This window comes from Eutrema salsugineum, unplaced genomic scaffold (assembly GCF_000478725.1).
Source record: "Eutrema salsugineum unplaced genomic scaffold, Eutsalg1_0 scaffold_20, whole genome shotgun sequence".
NCBI lineage: Eukaryota > Viridiplantae > Streptophyta > Magnoliopsida > Brassicales > Brassicaceae > Eutrema > Eutrema salsugineum.
Window position 1 is genome coordinate 2,362,312 of NW_006256828.1, and position 17,767 is coordinate 2,380,078.

Here is a 17,767-nt window from a genome sequence, read left to right on the forward strand (position 1 = left end):
TGTTGTAGGATAAACCATATTTGAATTGTAAAAACAAAACATTTTAAAACCTATTTCTTATGTCAATAGATTAGACGAATAAACAAACCAAGAACAAGCGTTGTCCTCGAACAAAAGGTGGACTAGGAAAAAAGAAGATCCGAAATCGAATTCCATTACAAAAGAAAAAAACAACATTCCATGACAAAAGAGCTCATTTCTTTGTTCGTTACATAAAAATAAGAAGATTTCCTTATCTTATTTTTCTCCCGCCTTGAAGCATTTATACAAAAAACAAAAAAAAAAAGTTCGAAAATCAAGCTCGAGATCGCTCTCCCTTCCCGCGTCTAGAGTATCGTTGTTTATCATCACTCACATCAGTAATCACCACCGGTGGAGACCGCTCGTACCTTGACGGCTTCCTCTTGAAATGCCTATCCTCGTCGCTAGATTCGTATTCCGCTACTTCGAATTCCTTCCGACTGTGACGGTGGATTGATGTCCCCACCGCGACAGCGGCAGGGACAGGCGGATCCGCCGCGGAAGTAGAAGTCGACGAAGATCCCTTTCGTCGTTTGCTGGAAGATTCTTCCTCCGGGAAGCTTATCCGAGCGAATACACTTGACTTGTGACTATTATCGATCTCTGATTTAGTCGCAGCGGCTGGCTCCGAAGACGGAGGTTCCGATCGTTTACGGTGGTGATGTTGGCTTCGTTCCGAATCGCGGTGGTGACGTTGGTCTCGGCTTCTATCTTCATCGCGACGATCGCGAGTGCGGTGGTCGTGTTCACGATCTATGTCTTGGTTACGTGACGACCTTTCACGGTCGCGTTGCCGATCGCGTTCCTCCGGATACCGCTCGGATTTTCTCTTGGAATCGCGTGAGGGAGAGTTGGTTTTACGCGGTGGTGGATGCTCTGGGGATAATCTCTCCGGTCGTCTACGACGGTCGTAGTCCGGATTCGGTGGCGGAGGTGCTTGTCGCTGTGAGAAACCAGAACCAGTAAACAAATTATTAGCCCAATTAAAAAGAAAAGAAAAACGATTCTAGAAAGTGTTATTGGACTATTCGGCCCACTATTAACACGCAATTGGGCTTTAAAGTCCAGTTAGCATTATAACTGTGCTGAACTGCTGATCCTAGATAAGTATTAAGGACTACCTAGATTCTTCTTTTTTTACCTGTCTACCATTTTAAAAAACTTCAATTTTTAGGATTAAAATTGCAAAATTCTCTAGTATCCGATAAAGCGCAGTCTCAACTTTAACCAAGTTTTTTATTTCTCAGAAAATTACATTTGCCACCAATATCTTTTCCGCTTTTTCATAAAAACCCTTAATTCACTAGGTTTCGAAAAGTATTTGTGGTCAAAATTAGCAAATGGGGAGGAGTTGGAGCCATTTTCTGATAATAAAATAAAACCAATAGTAGTAAATGGAGAAAGCGAGGCACTGGTAAACATAGAAAAATGAGAAAGGAAGAGATGAGACAACAAAAGGAAACATACAGATTTATTAGGGTTGATGGATGATGCAGAGGCTGAAGTCCCATTGTTCATCATCATTCTGCTATTCTCTCCATCTCTAAACATCTTCCCACTGTTACACAACCAATGTTTTTAAGGTTAATAGCATATCCTTGTCTGAATGTAGTCAAACAGAGTTACAGTGTTTTAAAGAGGCTTTTGGTTTTACCCTTCAACTCGTCTCTCGTTCTCTCGTTTTCTTAACATCTCAGCTTTTCGAGCTTCGACTTCGTCTCTGCCCATCATGGCACGTTGAAGATTCATACGGTTTCCCAACTCCGCTAGGTCCCTGCCGTATGGTTCCAATCATGAGATTACTGACAACTTTTCTTTAAAGGGTGGAGCACTAAGTGAGTGTTTGTTGTACCTATGAGGTGGTGGAATATTAGGGAATCCAAACCCCTGTCCAGCAAATGGATCTGGGTGCATCATATTCATACCCCCACCAAATGCCATGTCCATCGGGTTTAACCCGTAACCCATAAAAGGAGGCATCGGGCCTGGAAAAGGGCCTGGAAATCCGTTGTAGCCGGGGTGAAAGCCATTGAAGCCAGGTTGAACGCCATTGAAGCCAGGTTGAACACCGTTGAAGCCAGGTTGCATACCGTTGAAATACGGAGGAACTGGACCCATTTGCATCATATTATAGTCAGGGCCAGCAAGATCGGGCCCATGATTCCATTGCATATCTACAACAATTCACAAAAACAAAAAATCCGTTACACCTCCCATTCCATACACAGACTTGGAACTTGGAAGAATGAGCATGACTGGCAACTGAAAGAAAGAAAGCTTACCAGTTCCAGGCACTCGGGGTTTCTTTTTCTTCTTTTTTCCTGGCAAGGGACAAAAAGTACGAATTTTGTTGATGAGCATAAGATCGTCAATTTTAAGTACATATATAAATCTAAAATGGGAACAAGGGTTTCTCAGTAATTGAGAAAAAAAAAAAAAAGTCCATGTGGAGCTTGATTTATCAAGTAAGGGAATGTGAGCTTCACTACGAGCAACAAGTCATTTCCAATGGACAGTGAAGTTACTATTAGGATTATACACATCTTTCTGTTACCTGGCTCTCCAGCAGCAACCTGCTGCTGCGCTTCTTCCTTGGGAGCTTGCATATTAACCTTTGAGCCAGTTGCTTCTTTCACAGTCAGGGATCCTTGAGTGCTTTCACACGCATCGACTGGCTTTTCCACTTTATCTTCTGCAGACGCCCGAGGGACACTTGTGATCTCTGCAGCTTCCATTGGCAGTTTTACGGTTGAAGTACCGTTGTTGTTACTATGAGCTGGTTTCTTCTCGCCTTTAGATGCAACAGATGTAGTAGGAGATAGAACCTTGGGAGGTGGAAAGCGTGCCGACTCCAAATCTATGTTACGTCCATGATAATTTAGCAGTGATGACTGATCAAACCAAAGTATTATAATACACATGACATACCTGGGATATGGCCCACGCTTCCGGCGTTCTCAGTGCTATCGTTTCCAGCTTCCAAAATACGGTTTATAGTATCCCTGAGGGTCTTGTTTGGTAGAAGATCGTCAGCAAGTACTTCTTCTCCACAAACACACCTCGACTTCGCAATAATGTGATCTCTGATACCTGAATTGCATATACTCGAAGTAAATGGGATAGTTATGTTGAATTGAAACTGGTAACACTCAACAGAAAGGTTTTTGTACAGCAGTAAAAGGCATTGGAAAAACTTACACTTGTCGCAGAAGCTCTTGAAACAGCATTTGCTTGTAAGCGCAGCATCTCTCATTACTTCTTTGCATAATGGGCATTTTAGCTCAGGCGGAAGTTCTCCTACAGAGCGTGTTGTTGATGGCAATCCCTCCATTTCCTTTTCAAAAGCATCCCTGAATTTGTTAAAGACAACAATTATTCACATTATTATCAATTTATGGGAATAAAGTACCAGACAATAACATCCCCATACTAATAGCACAACTTACTCATTTGGTTTCAGAACTGCAACTGCACCGCTGGGCAAGGAATAAGAACCATCTGGGGTCGCCATCAACATGGACTTGGGGATACCAGTAGGTGGTTTAACTCTCTTAACATCAAAGTTAGGGTCACCATTTGTGGGGCAATGTTGGATAAAATGTCCTGAGATAGTAAATAAAATGCTCTTGACACCTTTAATCTATGATATATCCATATACAAGAGTGTAAGAAAGTAAAGACTTTCCAAAGCTGACATACCAGGTTTATTGCAACGATGGCAAACATAGCCCGGAGGAGGCGTTTTCCTTTCCATTCCTATCCAAGCCAACAAACCAAACTCAGTATCTTGAAACTTGATGCAAACAAAATGAAACAGAAACAAATCTTTGACAAAAGTTAATGAACACATTCTAGAATTCAATAAAAACCAAGAAATTTAAAGAATAAAAGTATAAATTACCAAAACCACGTCCACCCATCCTTCCAGTCATACCCCTTCCGTAACCTCTCCCAGCCCCAAAATTATCTGGACCTTGTCTGTTACATCGGGAAAAAAAAATACAAATAAAATAAATAAGAGGGTTGTTAAAACGTCTAAGCAATTCAATATATTCAGGTCCACTATAGGTGAAAGAAAGCTTACCGCTGCCAGTCAAGGGCCGGAGTGTCGATTAACGCCTGAATTTTGCTTTCTTCATCTACTTTCTCGTCTACTGGTGCAGGAACAGGACAATGAATATTATGCTGGGCATCTTGGGCATCGGGAATAGAGTATAAATCATTCCCGAACTCGTCATCTTCAAGCTAGAAGGTGAAAATGGGTGAAAAATTAGTACTTTTGTAGTCAACACCAACAGAAGCCAAGAATTGTTAACTATAATAAACTTACATAATTCACTGCAGATGGAACGGGAACAGGAATATTGATTTCAGCCTGAACATTTTCCACTTTACTCTCGCTTCTAGGCCTGCAATGTTCAGATAAATTGCATTATTTAGCATGAAAAACCAGGTGTTTCTTCAAAGCGATGGTCACACTTTCAACTTATGCTTAGCTAAATAACTGGACCAAGCAGATGGAAATCAAAGGTCTGAGAATGTACTCTTGCGTAGTAATAACTGTGATGCGAGGGCGTCCTGGGACTCGACGAATTAGAACAGATGTATTCTTTGGTATTAACATTGCTTCGTCCAGATACTCTGAAAATTCAAAACAGAGAAATATAAAGGCCATAGAGTGCAAACATGTTGGCAAGACACAGTATACCAAGCCTCCCGAGAAATTCTAAAATCAGACTCCAACATACTCTTTACTACTAGTTCAGAAGTGTAACTAATCAAATACATAACCTAGTAAATAATCATAGCTAACTCAATGATGGAACACTATACAAAAGCAAGTTGACTGTGCAACCATCAAGCAGCTAAAGGAAAACAGCAGCACAACACTTGATTAGGCAACAGCCCATTGACAACAATCAACAAAACACTCGACATAAGTCTGACATAGAATACAAACCTTCGTTAGTTTGGGCATTGGAGACGACAATATCAAGGTCTTTACCACTGCCCAAATGCTTAGTTTCGAAAATTTTGTCTTTGAGAATACCGACTGATATAAAAGGACCATCCATGGCGATGGTATCATAATCCCTTGCACTCTTAAACTTGTAATAAATTGCCATTGAAATTTTTTGATCTGATAATAAAGCAAATACATATGTATTACTATCTTGTAAAAGATTATAATGACACGAAGAACTCAGAACACAAAAGCTACTATTTTGAAAACCCTAATCAAGGCCTTCGGTTTAATAAAAAAATAAAATCGAGGCCATAGATTTTGATTTCCAAAACAAAATGTAAATACAAAGCGAAAAAACCTAAAAATCAAATTTTTTACTTCGCTGATTCGACTTCACAGAATTTGGCAGACGAAACAACCTCCACGCGTGCAGCAAAGACCACACCAAATCTACAAATCAAAAAGAAGCCCCAGCAGAATCAGGCACGAGAACGTCTGTGTTGAATCAAATCTAGTAGATCGCCTGTGATTGCGCCGTAGATGTCTCCAAATCTCCTCCGTAGATCTTCGCAGCCCAAAACGAAGAACCGTCGTTACGAATCGGCCGACTTCAGTCCATAGGATCCGGAAGCTCCAAGCACCGATTCCAGCAGAAAAGGTTCGAAAATCGAGAGACCGTCGATGAATCTGGGAGAGATTGAGCAGGATCTAAAGAATAATCATAGAAATCGAGCTGTGCGGTGTCTTGACGAGAAGCAGATAGATCGATCTTCAAATCTAGGGTTTGAACAAGGAGCTCTCTCTCTCTATCTCGTATCGTATATTTGTATCCCAGGGAATTTCTCTTTACTGTAATGAGTTAAATTATCAGGACCCTTCATGTGAAGCCCATGTATGTTTTATTTATAGTGGGATTGAGAAATACAGAAACACGGGGTTTTTTTTTCCTTGAAAACATTAAATTACCTAAACTCGTTTAAATTGTTGACAATTTGACATATTTTCTCACGTTAATTTTTTTTTTCATTCCTAAAAGGCTAAAACTAATAGACAGACATAGAGCTTATGTTTAAATTTTACTGTCAAAGATTTCTAATTATTTTCTGTAACGTTAAATAAAATAATGAGGTTAAAAGTGTATGCAATATTCTAATATTTTACTATTTGTAATTTTAGCTGGTGCAGCTAGATACCAATGGTAAGGGATATAATTCATATAAAAAAAGGAAAAAAGAAAGGAAATATCTAACAAGAACAATTAGTAGCAAGGAAGTTCATAATATGTTTTGATTTTACAAAAGAGAGATTAGGGCCGCATTTGTGTTTGACGTTTGACTCATATCGTGGAGATACTGTTATTCTATCTAGTGTTAGAGTAAAACATATTGCGGTGTTGTTTCAGCAATTGCATGCATATACGAGATCGAGATCATGGGTTACAAGTAAGATTAAGCCAGAAACAGTGCCGTGGAACAAGTTCTTAGCAATGGATATGAGACCTTTATTCACTGATGGTTATCCTCGGTTTTGCACTCGAACTAAGAATTTCTTCATTGATGAGGAGAGAAAAAGTCTTAGTGGTTTTGCTTATTGACGAAAAGGAATGTGGAAACATAGCTTACATAATTGGAGAAGATGAATGCTATAGAAAAGTGGATCTCAGAGAAGCTACAAACATATCTTGTTGGCCCCTTATATGTTCCAAGTAATTAGTGCATATCAAACAACCTCTAATTTGTTGTTGATTAGTCATTACACTAACAATAATTTTGTCGCCCCGGGTGTTTACTTATTAGTTATCAAATATGTTTTTTATTAATTCCTTTGTTTTTTTTTTGACTTTGTTCATCCTGCAAAACATATATCTATATATATGATCAAACGGAAAACACATTTGGGCTAAGAAAATGTAGAGAGTCCTTCAACACCACAGCCAAAAATAAACCTATATATTCACTAAAAAAATCAATGGAGCAGCATACGACATGCCGACAAAACCAAAACCAGATAATCAACCAGATAATCAACTCTGAAAAGAAGAGATAGTCCTGATAATTTAACTCATTACAGTTAAAAATATGCACTGGTACTATGGACTATGACAAAAGAAGAAAACTCTGAAAAATCCAGATTTTATTTACTGCTGATTTAATTATTAAATATATAAAACAAAATATAAAAATAAAGTAGGACAAAAACAAAAAGGGTAAAAAAAAAAAAAAAAAAGAAATGGATGAGTGAGTGGGAGGATTCTTGGGGAATCGGGGACCGTCGTTGGTCTCGTCGAGACGGAGAGTGAGACAAAAGAAGAAGAGACGATGATACGAAGATTCTCCGAGAGAGCTTCTGTCTTCGCTAACAACTGGATTCTCAAATCTTCGGCGTCGCGATTCCACGGCGAGTCCCTCGATTCCTCCGTCTCCCCCGTTCTCATTCCCGGCGTCCATGTCTTCCACTGTCAGGTCAAAATCTTGTGCTTTGCTCTATTGATTGAATCGAAAATCAATCTCATGAAATGATTATTTTCTGAATTTGTTCTGAGATATAGGATGCTGTTGGAATTGTAGCAAAACTATCAGATTGTATTGCAGCCAAAGGCGGAAACATTCTTGGCTACGATGTTTTCGTTCCAGAGAACAAAAACGTCTTTTACTCAAGGAGGTAATATCAAGCTTTAAGCTCCGTTTTCAAAGACTTTCTGAAAAAAAATGACTTGAGAGTGAATGGCTTTTCTTTTGGTCACCTAAATTGCTTTGAAATTGGCAATCGAGTATGGTTTGGTGTATAGTTGTGATGAAAAAATATGATTTTTTTTTTCTATGACAGCGAGTTTATATTTGATCCGGTAAAATGGCCGAGAAACCAAGTGGATAAAGATTTTCAAAATATTGCGAAAACATTCGGTGCCATGAACTCGGTTGTGCGTGTGCCTTCTATAGATCCCAAGTATAAGATAGCTCTTCTACTTTCAAAACAGGTGTCCAAATGTTACAACCCCCCTCCTTTTACATTTTTCTACTCTTTGTTTTATCCTGCTGAATTATATGTGATTCTATCTATATACAGGACCATTGTCTTGTCGAAATGTTGCATAAATGGCAGGACGGAAAACTCCCTGTGGATATAACCTGTGTGATAAGGTGACCTAATAGTAACTGAATTTATACTCTATGTAGGCATATACGTCTAGTGTCTCAGATTTTGAGATGTTTGTTTTTTGTTCACAGTAATCATGAAAGAGCTTCAAACACTCATATTATGCGGTTTCTTGAAAGGCATGGCATTCCGTATCATTATGTATCGACTACAAAAGAGAATAAAAGAGAAGATGAGATCTTGGAATTGGTCAAAGAAACTGATTTCTTAGTTCTCGCTAGATACATGCAGGCTAGTCTTTGCCTAATCTTTTTTTTCTTTCCTTTATCAAATCGTTAGCAACGGATTGCTATGAAAACTAAACACCCATGTTCATCCTTTTAGATGAATGTTACTGAGAACGATTAGTTTCTGTTTTTCTTTTTAATGCCAATAAGGAAAGAATTGTCTACTCAGGCAGTTGCTGCTCTTCGAGTTGATATCTCTCCAAAGAATAGTATTAATAAGCACATTTTCCTTTTGTCAGATTCTGTCGGGTAACTTCTTGAAAGGTTATGGAAAGGATGTAATTAACATCCACCATGGTCTCTTGCCATCATTCAAGGGCGGAAATCCAGCGAAACAGGTCTTTGGGTTCTCTCATGTCTATACCTTGTCTTAATAAGCTATATGGTTTGGTCTCTTTGTTTTGTGTGTCTTAGTATTCTAGATTCTTTTTGCAGGCGTTTGATGCAGGCGTGAAGCTAATTGGAGCAACGAGTCACTTTGTTACAGAGGAACTTGATTCAGGGCCTATCATTGAACAAATGGTAAGCTGTCTGCCAACCACTTGATTAGTACCTTCTGAGGATAGATCTATGTTCTTCAGCATCTTCTCAATTAATCTATATGAATTTTGATTCTTTTTTTTCTTCAGGTTGAGAGTGTTTCCCACCGGGACAATCTAAGGAGCTTTGTTCAGAAATCTGAGGACCTTGAGAAAAAATGCCTCACAAAAGCTATAAAATCATATTGCGAACTAAGGGTATTACCCTATGGCACAAACAAGACTGTTGTATTCTAATAAAGCAAGCAAGGACTACGATTCTCATCTGATTTTTTTTGTACCAACAACTCAAAAGAAGGTTATAATAATTCTCTGGAAGATTTCTGATTCATTTGTAGTATTTGCGGAACTGTGAATAATAAGTATCTACAGGATTCTATCACATACGTTCGCTGAGGCTCAGAGATTCGAGAGAGAATTTGGTAGCCTCAAGACAAGCCACTTGGCGAAGAGTAGACTGAATCCCAGCAACCCATCTCTGCTTCTGAATCTTAGTCTTGCACTTGAACTCCAAAAGACCCGTCCCAGTTTTCAGACCAAAATAGACTTCTTCTATATTTTTCCTCTCTTTCCTGTAAGGCCATACAGATATCTCGTCGCAGACTCCATAGACAACACCTTCAAAAGGAACTAGAAGCTTCAGACTTACGTGTTTCAAGTAATTTCCTAACTCCTGAAGAATAGAAAATGCTTACATTTGATCTTCTTGGAGAATGTCCCTCCGACGTGTTTGCTTTTGAGTTTGATCATGACCTGAGAAATTTGTAGAGCTCTCAAGCGTAAGCATGTGGTATACGATATGAAGCACATTAAGTGTGTCTCTGACAGATAAAATCCAGTCTGCTCAAGTACCTGAGACTTCTTGTTGATATAGACGCAAACTCGCTTAGTTCGCTGCCCACCTGTTGACAAAGTTCAGTAGTAAGCATCTTAACTAGTGGAGCCAATCTTGACTCAGGCAGAGTAAGAGAAGATAAGGATTACCATTTCTTGCACATTGCATCAGTTCACCCTCTAAAGGAAGATTTGTTTCTTCCAATCTAAATTGACAATTTGCATTCCAGTTAGAGTCAGAGAAACTCCTCTCAAAAGGTGTGATAGTTGCGTTCTTCTTTGCTTCCTTTGGCTGCCTCACCTTCAAAGCTGCTTCTCCTCTCAATGCTGGTTCAATGTTCCACAAAAAAATCAGATCAAATAACATCTTACGAACCCAACCACAACCTCAAACATCATCTTTTGTACAATAGCCTATAAGCCTTACCAGTTGCTGCCGCGGCTGTGAGAGTCATGAGATCTCCAGGGCAGTGGATATCAACGGAAGACCTAACAGTGGAAGCAACGCAAGTGCGATCAGCACCTGCTTGCTCAGCCATCTCTATGCAATGCGAAGCCAGTAGCTCTGTAGCTGAGGCCAGAGCCAGGGCCATCATGGAGCTTGACTCTCTGCTGCAGCTTTCCTCAGAGGTCACAGACGCTAACCCAACTGCCAGAGCTGCAATAGACACAGCAGAGTGAACATGGGCTTTCTCCACACGCGCTTTATCCTTCTTCTTCAGGTTCCTCGGGTTAATGTGTTCTTTTTGGTGAAACCACTTTGATAATCTCCCTGATCTACGTGTACCAGTTGAGTTCATGATCTTCCCTGCCTGCATTTCCAACGAATCATCAAAGTCAGATTTCAAAACTGGTCAAACGGTCTCGTACAGGTAAAAGTCTCTGACTTTAAAGTTATTAGAACATTAAGCATCATCGAGATCATACCATGAGTGGATCTGCAGCATAATCGTGGAAGAAGACGCTAGGACTGTTCTGGGCAACAGAAGACAGATCTTGGTGTTGTCTCTGTTTCTGAGCTAGAGCTTTGGAGATTTCAGAACCGGATAGACTCCATGATCTGGACAGAAACTTCATTGGCTCCATTGGTGTCGGAGGCTGAGGAAGCCGAGAGAAAAGCGATTCAGCTCTTACAATTACCTCCTCCAACTCTTCCTCCAGATTCTCTGATCCGAACAGCGATGAAGAACTAGCATTCCAGTCTGAATAAAACCCACCTTCCATTTTCTCCTCAGATTTGTAGAAAACCAAAGATGACGAAATAAATTTTCGAGATGAAGAAGGTTAATGTTGACTCAAGTTTGTGAAGGACATAACAGATCACCAATAAGCCAAAAAAAAAAGTCTTTCTTTAGTAACTTAGATTGTTCAAATACAATCAGAAAGTACTAAGTACATCAACGTAGTGTCCATGTTCTAATATAAGCAAGGAGATGGAGATGTAAAAAGAGGGAACATAATCGAAGTAACTGTGCTTTGAGCAGAGTCCATAAAATCAGGAAATGTCTCATCAAATGGGCACAAAATGTAGATTAGATAAATCATGGAACCTATAATTTCAATAATTAAGAGAAAGGGTATGATATTATGGGGGACATTTACATTGTTTCAAGAGCCATAAGCTGCTCTTGTGTCTTGTCTTTTTGAGTCCAAGAAGATTTGACCGGACAACTTTAACAGAGTTCGTGACTGTGCCGCCCAGTTTCCTTCTGTTATAATTGTAATCACACAAAACCATAACACTTTTCGTTTCTCTATAAAGATACTCCGCACGAGTTCAATAGTGTTACAGATGATTCGAATACACATCGGCTGTTTTTTTTTTCCCTCTCTCTGTCTCTATTATGAATTTTTACATATCTAACCAAAATAATAAATAGTCTAATATAGGTTTCAAAACTAATGATGATCAATTTGTTCACGTTTTTATATTTTCTGATTTCGCTATTTTTTCACAATTTTCAGAACATAAAAGTGGAATTTATATACATTTTCTTATTATCAACAAGACGTTTTTTTTTTCTTTTTTACATACAATATTCGAAAAAAATGGACACCAAAACATACACACGCAAACAAAACATCAAACCATACAAGCAAACAAAACATCAAGCCATGACAAAAACCCGGTTAATTAGATTCGGATCTCGCGGGTTTCTATACAGCTTCATAAGAACCGATAAACACGTCACCGTAGATGAGTCCAGCGAGTGCACCACCGACGAGTGGACCCACCCAGTAGATCCAGATCTGTGACAAGTCTCCACTAACAACAGCTGGTCCAAAGGACCTAGCAGGGTTCATGGAGCCACCACTGAATGGACCAGCAGCGAGGATGTTGGCACCAACGATGAAACCAATAGCAATTGGAGCGATGGTTCCTAGCGATCCTTTCTTTGGATCAGCCGCTGTGGCGTAAACTGTGTAGACCAAAGCAAAGGTCACAACGATCTCCATCACGATACCTTCGACCGCTCCTAAACCGGCTCCTACTCCGTGTGTTGGTACGCTCTGTAACAAACCGGGAAAACAAATTAAAAACTCATTCATCAACCAGCTTTCTTGCCACGTAATACTAAATGACCTAAAACCGCACCAAGAAAACAAGAATAACCAGTTCTAAGGCTTGTAGTAAGACGTACCTCGCCATTGGTAACGAAGACAAGGAGAAGGCAAGCAACGATGGAGCCAAGACACTGAGCGATCCAATAGAGGAAGCCTGTGATGAGTGTTATGTTTCCTCCAACGGCAAGACCGAGAGTCACAGCCGGGTTAAGGTGGCCACCAGAGATGTTAGCGGCTATTGAAACGCCAACGAACAAGGCAAACGCGTGAGCCAACGCAATCGCTACAAGACCAGCTGGGTCCAAGGCTGCATCTGAGGTTAGCTTGCCAAACGCAATAGCTGAGCCAACGCCAGCGAATACGAAGAGAAGAGTTGCGATGAACTCAGACAAGTAAGCCTTTAGAGATGCAACACTGAATGAGTCACCCAAACTTCCAACTTCGATCTTCACCATTTTTTGTACACGAAGACTTTTGCTTATGGTTGGTTTGGTTTTATTTCGCTCTTGTAAAGGGCTCTAGTTTATATAGCAAAGAGCAAATGATGAAGATGGGACCCATATTACGTGGCTGAGCATTATTTGATGCCGCCCAAACCGCCTCTTATTTGATTAATTGAAGGTTAGAGATAGAAAAGATGGTTAATGACAACTATAATGGGATTTAATAACAATTGAGGATAAGAATCTTCTGTTGGCGTTTTGATATTCCGCATTTTATAAAAACTTTGTGTCACCCTAATGATGATAATGGACTTATTCTATTTACTATTTGTTATTTCTAATTTCGTATTGGATTAGATAAGTAGGAATGTGCTTTAAATTATAGTAGGGATTATAAGTAAAATTCATTTTTTTGGGAGTTGGTGGATTTGGATATTTATACTAAGAAAACGAAAACGAAACTCGAAGTTTAACTAGTTACGATTATGACTCTCTCACAAATAAAGTTAGATTAGTTAGCTAGGGTATATAGCTCAAAATTATCTTCTTGCAAATCTATAAAAATTTTGGAACACTAGCTAGTCAGGTATTTAGTTACAGCTTTTCAACGTTCAGATCAGTAGTTAAAACGATAACTAATAAAAAAAAAAGAGTGTAAATAGATTTGAACTTTCCGAATTTTGAAAAAAATTATTAAAAATAATATGTGGTTCGTTTAAGCTAATTCATACGTGGTGTTATGCGATAGCTTGAAGTAAAAATTACACATGAAAATAATTCATCTAATTTTTGATGTTAATTACATAGTTCAAACAATTTTTTTTTTTTTTGAGTTGAAAGAGAGTACTTTTCTATAATTCTGAAAGGTGCTCCACAATGATAGCGAGATTTTTTTTTAGCCAACTTTTGTTTTATTTTATCCATCCCACCTTATTATGCTTATACAAATATTCAATAATTAGATGAAGTTGAAAGGTGATTAACGATTAATCAATAGTATTGTTTAATGAAAAGGTTTAGGGTGGGATAACATTAATTATTTATCGCCGGGAATGGAAATGAACTTTTTCTAGAGTCAGCACTCGGCACTTTGGCTGACACGTACGGTTCCTCTCTGTCTCTCACTATAGCTTTTTAGTAAATGGGTCTCACTAAGCCCATTTATTCTTTAATGGATATCCAATTATTTCCAAACCCAACAAAAATAGCGAGATTTATTTTTCCGGCTTGTCTCCATCCTTCCGGCGTCCTAAAACCCTATAAAACCTCTGTAGAAGAAGAAGACGATCGAATCTCACTTTCCAAGCTTCCTCTATCTCTTACAATGGCTTCGGCTTGCAATAGACTCATGAGCAGATCCTCCGTCTCGTCTCTCAGATCCGCCATCAGATCTTCGCTCCACAAATCTCCAATTGGTACCGGATCTTCGCCGACTGCTTCCTCCGCCGGATTTCGTCTTCCGTCTAAACCCGCTTCTTCTCCCCGATTCTCCTTCTCCAGGTTTGCTTACAATCAATCGCGTAATTAGACATGCTCTGTTTCAAATTCCATGAATCTGCTTCCATTTCGTCATTTTCTTAGTGTTTCCTCAATCTTCGATTTAAGGTTTCAAATTGATGAATTGTTGTTTGGTTACATGTAGGTGTCCATCTGAGCTTGGCTGTGTTCAGTCGCTGTTGCCGCTTCACAGCACGGTGGCTGCTGCTCGGCTGACGTCGTGCCTTAGCACAACCTCCAGAAGCAGCCGAGCTCTCTCTCAGGGTACTCTCTGCTGCACCTCTCCCGACCTCTAATACTCTTTTCTGCTTTCTTTCTTGTGAGTAGCTTTTTTTCGCTTCCCTATCTTACATTTGATCCTTCTTTCCCTTGATATATCAATGGTGTGCACATTTTCCATGGCTGTACTGCGTTTATTTTTCTACTTATCCCTCGGTTTTGTTAGTTAGACTTTGAAATTGATCATAGCTTCCCAAGATCTTTACATGTGAGGGAGAAGATCATACTTATAGTTGAACTGTTTGATTGCTTATGTGAAGTGTTGCAAGCTCTATGATGACTTTATGACTATTTTTATTCCTTGTTGACGTTAATTCTTGGCTTTATGACTTTTCCTGCTTGGCGATCTAGTTGCATTATGTAGTGTTGATAGATTTTATGTCTGACTCTTAAAAAGTAGGAGGATTGACCCTAGTATAACGTATATAGGTTGACTAAATCAGTTTCTAGAGTTGTGAAAGAGTTTTGAGCTTTAGTGCCATTGTGTCTGTCTAATCATGAGTACTTGGTTCATGCAGGCACATAATTTCACCGTTACCATGTCGGATCCTTGCATCTTTATCAAGTACGAACCTTTATTTGTGTTCTAGTCATCCAAATAAGATATTGGAAAACACGTTTTAGGAAGAGAAAAAAAACCCTGTAAAACGTGAATCTTGAAGGGGGTAACTTATTAAACCAGATGTTAACCCGCGTCAGATTGACATTGTGTTTCTTGCTCTCTTTTTTTTATATGAATGTCATCTAGGAAAATTAGTTCATGATCTGTGTTAAAGAGTGGCAACAATACTGTAGTAATTTGTAAAACTGCTCTTTGTCCCAGATGGAATCGATGGCACGTGAGACGTATTTGCAGTTGTTTTTAAAGGTGGGCTCTGTCAACAATGCTTTGGTGATAAATTAGATCTAGGAAGCTATTTTAGATGAGATTGCTTGACTAGTTTGCTGTTCATCTGAATTCTCACAAGACATTGTCTAAAGACTCGTACCATATAATCAATTAGCGGAAAGCACCCGCCTTTCTTTCTTCTATATAAAAGACCATTTTTCTGTTTCTGTACTAATCGTTATTTCTGTTTCTGTTTACTCTAGAGATGGGCCTTTCAGTACCAAGGTGACCCTGATACATTCATGAAGAGTATTACTACTATTAAGGGAGGCAAGTTTCTTAAGCTTAGAGGCAAGAAGTTGATTATTTGTTTGCGACTCCAAACTCTTGTTTTTTAATTCATAAAGAAAAATGTGTAATACTATTTTCTCCATTTTACACGACTCCTCTGAGCCTCTCAGATTCTAGCCATGTTTGATTCCATAACTAGTTAGACATTGTGTTTACATAACCAAAAGCTCAAAACGTAAAAGATGCTAAAGTTGTGATGCAACGTTTTGCTCTTGAATCCAGCTAGAGCCAACTTCTTTCTCCACCCCTTTCTCTCTCATTATCTTCCTAATATGACTAACTTCTCTCCATCTCTCATGGTAAGCATAGAGATTCGACATCACTATATATATGTACTCATCTTCATCAGCTTCCCCTAACGCAACCATCTTAGCGACGACGACTTTTGCAGCTTTCAGATCCTTTCTAGCACTACAAGCACCAAGCAAAACCCTCCAAGCCACACCATTAAACCTAAAACCGAATTCCTGAATCACCTTTTTCGCCTGCCGAATTTCTCCTCTCTGCGCCATAGCTCTGATAAGAGAACAGCAATGTTCTACGCTTGGTTTGATCCCATACTCGTTAATCATCATCTCAAAGTAGCCAAGCGTGATCTCCATTGGAACTTCACAATGAGAACACACAGCTAAGAGGTTCAAGAATGTGAACCGATCAGGTTTCAGGAATCTTTCTTGTTTCAATTGGTTAAATAGCTTCATTGCCTCGGTTGAATCGCCATTACGAGCATAACCAGCGATCATCGCGTTCCACGCGATCAGATTCTTTCTAGGCATCTTCCAAAACATTAACTGAGCATGCTTTAACATTCCGCATTTGGAATACATATCTATCAGAGCACTCGCAACGACAACCCGAGACTCTAGGCCAAGCTTGAGAGCACAAGAATGGATGAGACTTCCCCATGGAACCACAGCGAGATCAGCAATGGCGGCCAGAACTATTGACAAGCTGTACTCATCAAATCTGACGCCTGACGAATGCATTTTGGTGAAAAAGTCAGTAGCTTCTCCAAACTGATCACCGTTAACATAACCTGTCAATATTGTGTTCCATGAAGATGAATTAGGGTTTGGCATACTCGATAGAATCTGAAAGGCATTGATGAAATCCCCGGACTTGACGAAAGCATCGATGAGCTCGTTGTATGTTACAGTGTCTGGATTTGGCATTTGGTGGAAAAACCAAAGTCCCAGCTCAAGCTTACCGTTCCTTGAGCAGGAAGCAACAATGGCATTCCAAGAAACTGTATCCTTTTCTTCCATGAATTGGAACACCAAAACTGCATCATCCATGGAACCACATTTCCCGTACATGTCGATTAGACAATTACCCACTATGACATTGCCTTTCTCTATGCCAAGTTTTACAATCTTTGAGTGGATACAGGCTCCGAGCCGCGAAAGTTTCAGTCTTGCACAAGCAGCCAAAGCGGATGTAAAAGAGAATTCGTTAGGGAAGACATCAGATCTGTGGAGCTCTAGAAACAAGGAGAGTCCTTCGTGGAATCTTCCCGATTGAACGTAACCAGAAATCAATGAGTTCCAAGAAATGACATCTGGGTCAGACATTTCATCAAACAGCTTGTGGGCATCTTCCAGCGAGTCGCTTGTCCTGTAAAACCTCATCAGCGAATTTGAAGACGCGTGTCTGAACAAACCCATTTTTCACGACGTAACCATGAAGCTGCCTGCATAAAGAAACGTAGCCATGGTTTCCGGAGACACGGAGCAGGTGAACGAGCGGAGAAGTATCATGTGGCTTATCGCCTTCATTGAGCAACTCAACAGCTGCGTGTAACGCTTCGATGGCACCGGACTGAGCCAGAGCAGGAACGACGGTGGTCCATAAGTTCGAAGAAGCAGTGGAACCAACATAGCTCCTTCTGGAGTAGACACGAGATGTGGGAAAAACTATAACTTTATTTGACACAAATCGTAGCATTTGATTTGACCCTTTAAACAGATGGACCCACGATGCATCATATATAATCAAATTTCAAATTTTGTAAATCTTGCCAAAAATAAAAAAGAAATATTTATTTTGGGGAAGAAGAAGAT

General features: G+C 39.6%; 6 protein-coding genes across 14 annotated transcripts; 2 read left to right on the forward strand and 4 right to left on the reverse strand.

The window, feature by feature from the left end:
• Positions 1–134: 134 nt before the first annotated feature.
• On the reverse strand, positions 135–5,857 carry LOC18016256 (E3 ubiquitin ligase PQT3-like). Of its 2 annotated transcripts, XM_006398371.2 has the most exons (16): positions 5,366–5,857; positions 4,982–5,161; positions 4,566–4,662; positions 4,352–4,430; positions 4,106–4,266; positions 3,923–3,999; positions 3,721–3,777; positions 3,468–3,624; positions 3,220–3,371; positions 2,950–3,111; positions 2,576–2,878; positions 2,304–2,342; positions 1,874–2,195; positions 1,676–1,795; positions 1,489–1,579; positions 296–964 (listed from the first exon to the last, which is right to left on the reverse strand). In XM_006398371.2, exons 2-16 carry the CDS (start codon positions 5,145–5,147, stop codon positions 296–298), a joined length of 2,652 nt encoding a protein of 883 aa, XP_006398434.1. In that variant the 5' UTR covers positions 5,148–5,161; positions 5,366–5,857. The 2 variants fall into 2 exon arrangements, with proteins under 2 accessions (XP_024010985.1, XP_006398434.1); XM_024155217.1 differs by lacking the exon at positions 5,366–5,857 and having other exon boundaries at positions 135–964; positions 4,982–5,147.
• Positions 5,858–7,216: 1,359 nt separating this feature from the next.
• Positions 7,217–9,240, forward strand: LOC18016257 (formyltetrahydrofolate deformylase 1, mitochondrial). Its single transcript, XM_006398374.2, has 8 exons — positions 7,217–7,449; positions 7,536–7,648; positions 7,814–7,964; positions 8,054–8,127; positions 8,215–8,374; positions 8,610–8,708; positions 8,806–8,892; positions 9,000–9,240. The coding sequence occupies exons 1-8, from the start codon at positions 7,306–7,308 to the stop codon at positions 9,144–9,146; spliced, it is 975 nt and encodes a 324-aa protein (XP_006398437.1). The 5' UTR covers positions 7,217–7,305; the 3' UTR covers positions 9,147–9,240.
• A 14-nt stretch (positions 9,241–9,254) lies between these two features.
• On the reverse strand, positions 9,255–11,057 carry LOC18016259 (VAN3-binding protein). Its single transcript, XM_024155273.1, has 5 exons — positions 10,671–11,057; positions 10,171–10,555; positions 9,894–10,070; positions 9,605–9,811; positions 9,255–9,527 (listed from the first exon to the last, which is right to left on the reverse strand). The coding sequence occupies exons 1-5, from the start codon at positions 10,965–10,967 to the stop codon at positions 9,289–9,291; spliced, it is 1,305 nt and encodes a 434-aa protein (XP_024011041.1). The 5' UTR covers positions 10,968–11,057; the 3' UTR covers positions 9,255–9,288.
• Positions 11,058–11,715: 658 nt separating this feature from the next.
• On the reverse strand, positions 11,716–12,808 carry LOC18016258 (aquaporin TIP2-3). Its single transcript, XM_006398375.2, has 2 exons — positions 12,386–12,808; positions 11,716–12,254 (listed from the first exon to the last, which is right to left on the reverse strand). Exons 1-2 carry the CDS (start codon positions 12,761–12,763, stop codon positions 11,901–11,903), a joined length of 732 nt encoding a protein of 243 aa, XP_006398438.1. The 5' UTR covers positions 12,764–12,808; the 3' UTR covers positions 11,716–11,900.
• A 1,140-nt stretch (positions 12,809–13,948) lies between these two features.
• On the forward strand, positions 13,949–15,867 carry LOC18016260. 8 transcript variants are annotated; one of them, XR_002899515.1, is made up of 5 exons: positions 14,007–14,251; positions 14,394–14,567; positions 15,046–15,092; positions 15,351–15,395; positions 15,620–15,867. XR_002899515.1 is itself a non-coding variant. In XM_006398376.2 (4 exons), exons 1-3 carry the CDS (start codon positions 14,076–14,078, stop codon positions 15,051–15,053), a joined length of 303 nt encoding a protein of 100 aa, XP_006398439.1. In that variant the 5' UTR covers positions 14,007–14,075; the 3' UTR covers positions 15,054–15,092; positions 15,620–15,867. The 8 variants fall into 8 exon arrangements, 4 of the variants coding, with proteins under 4 accessions (XP_024011029.1, XP_006398439.1, XP_024011030.1 ...); XR_002899518.1 differs by having other exon boundaries at positions 14,394–14,512; XR_002899516.1 differs by lacking the exon at positions 15,351–15,395.
• Positions 15,862–17,651, reverse strand: LOC18016261 (putative pentatricopeptide repeat-containing protein At5g47460). Its single transcript, XM_024155259.1, is given in 2 exon segments — positions 15,862–17,347; positions 17,349–17,651. Coding segments are annotated over 2 exon segments (1,758 nt in total). The 3' UTR covers positions 15,862–15,892.
• Between the last annotated feature and the right edge of the window lie 116 nt (positions 17,652–17,767).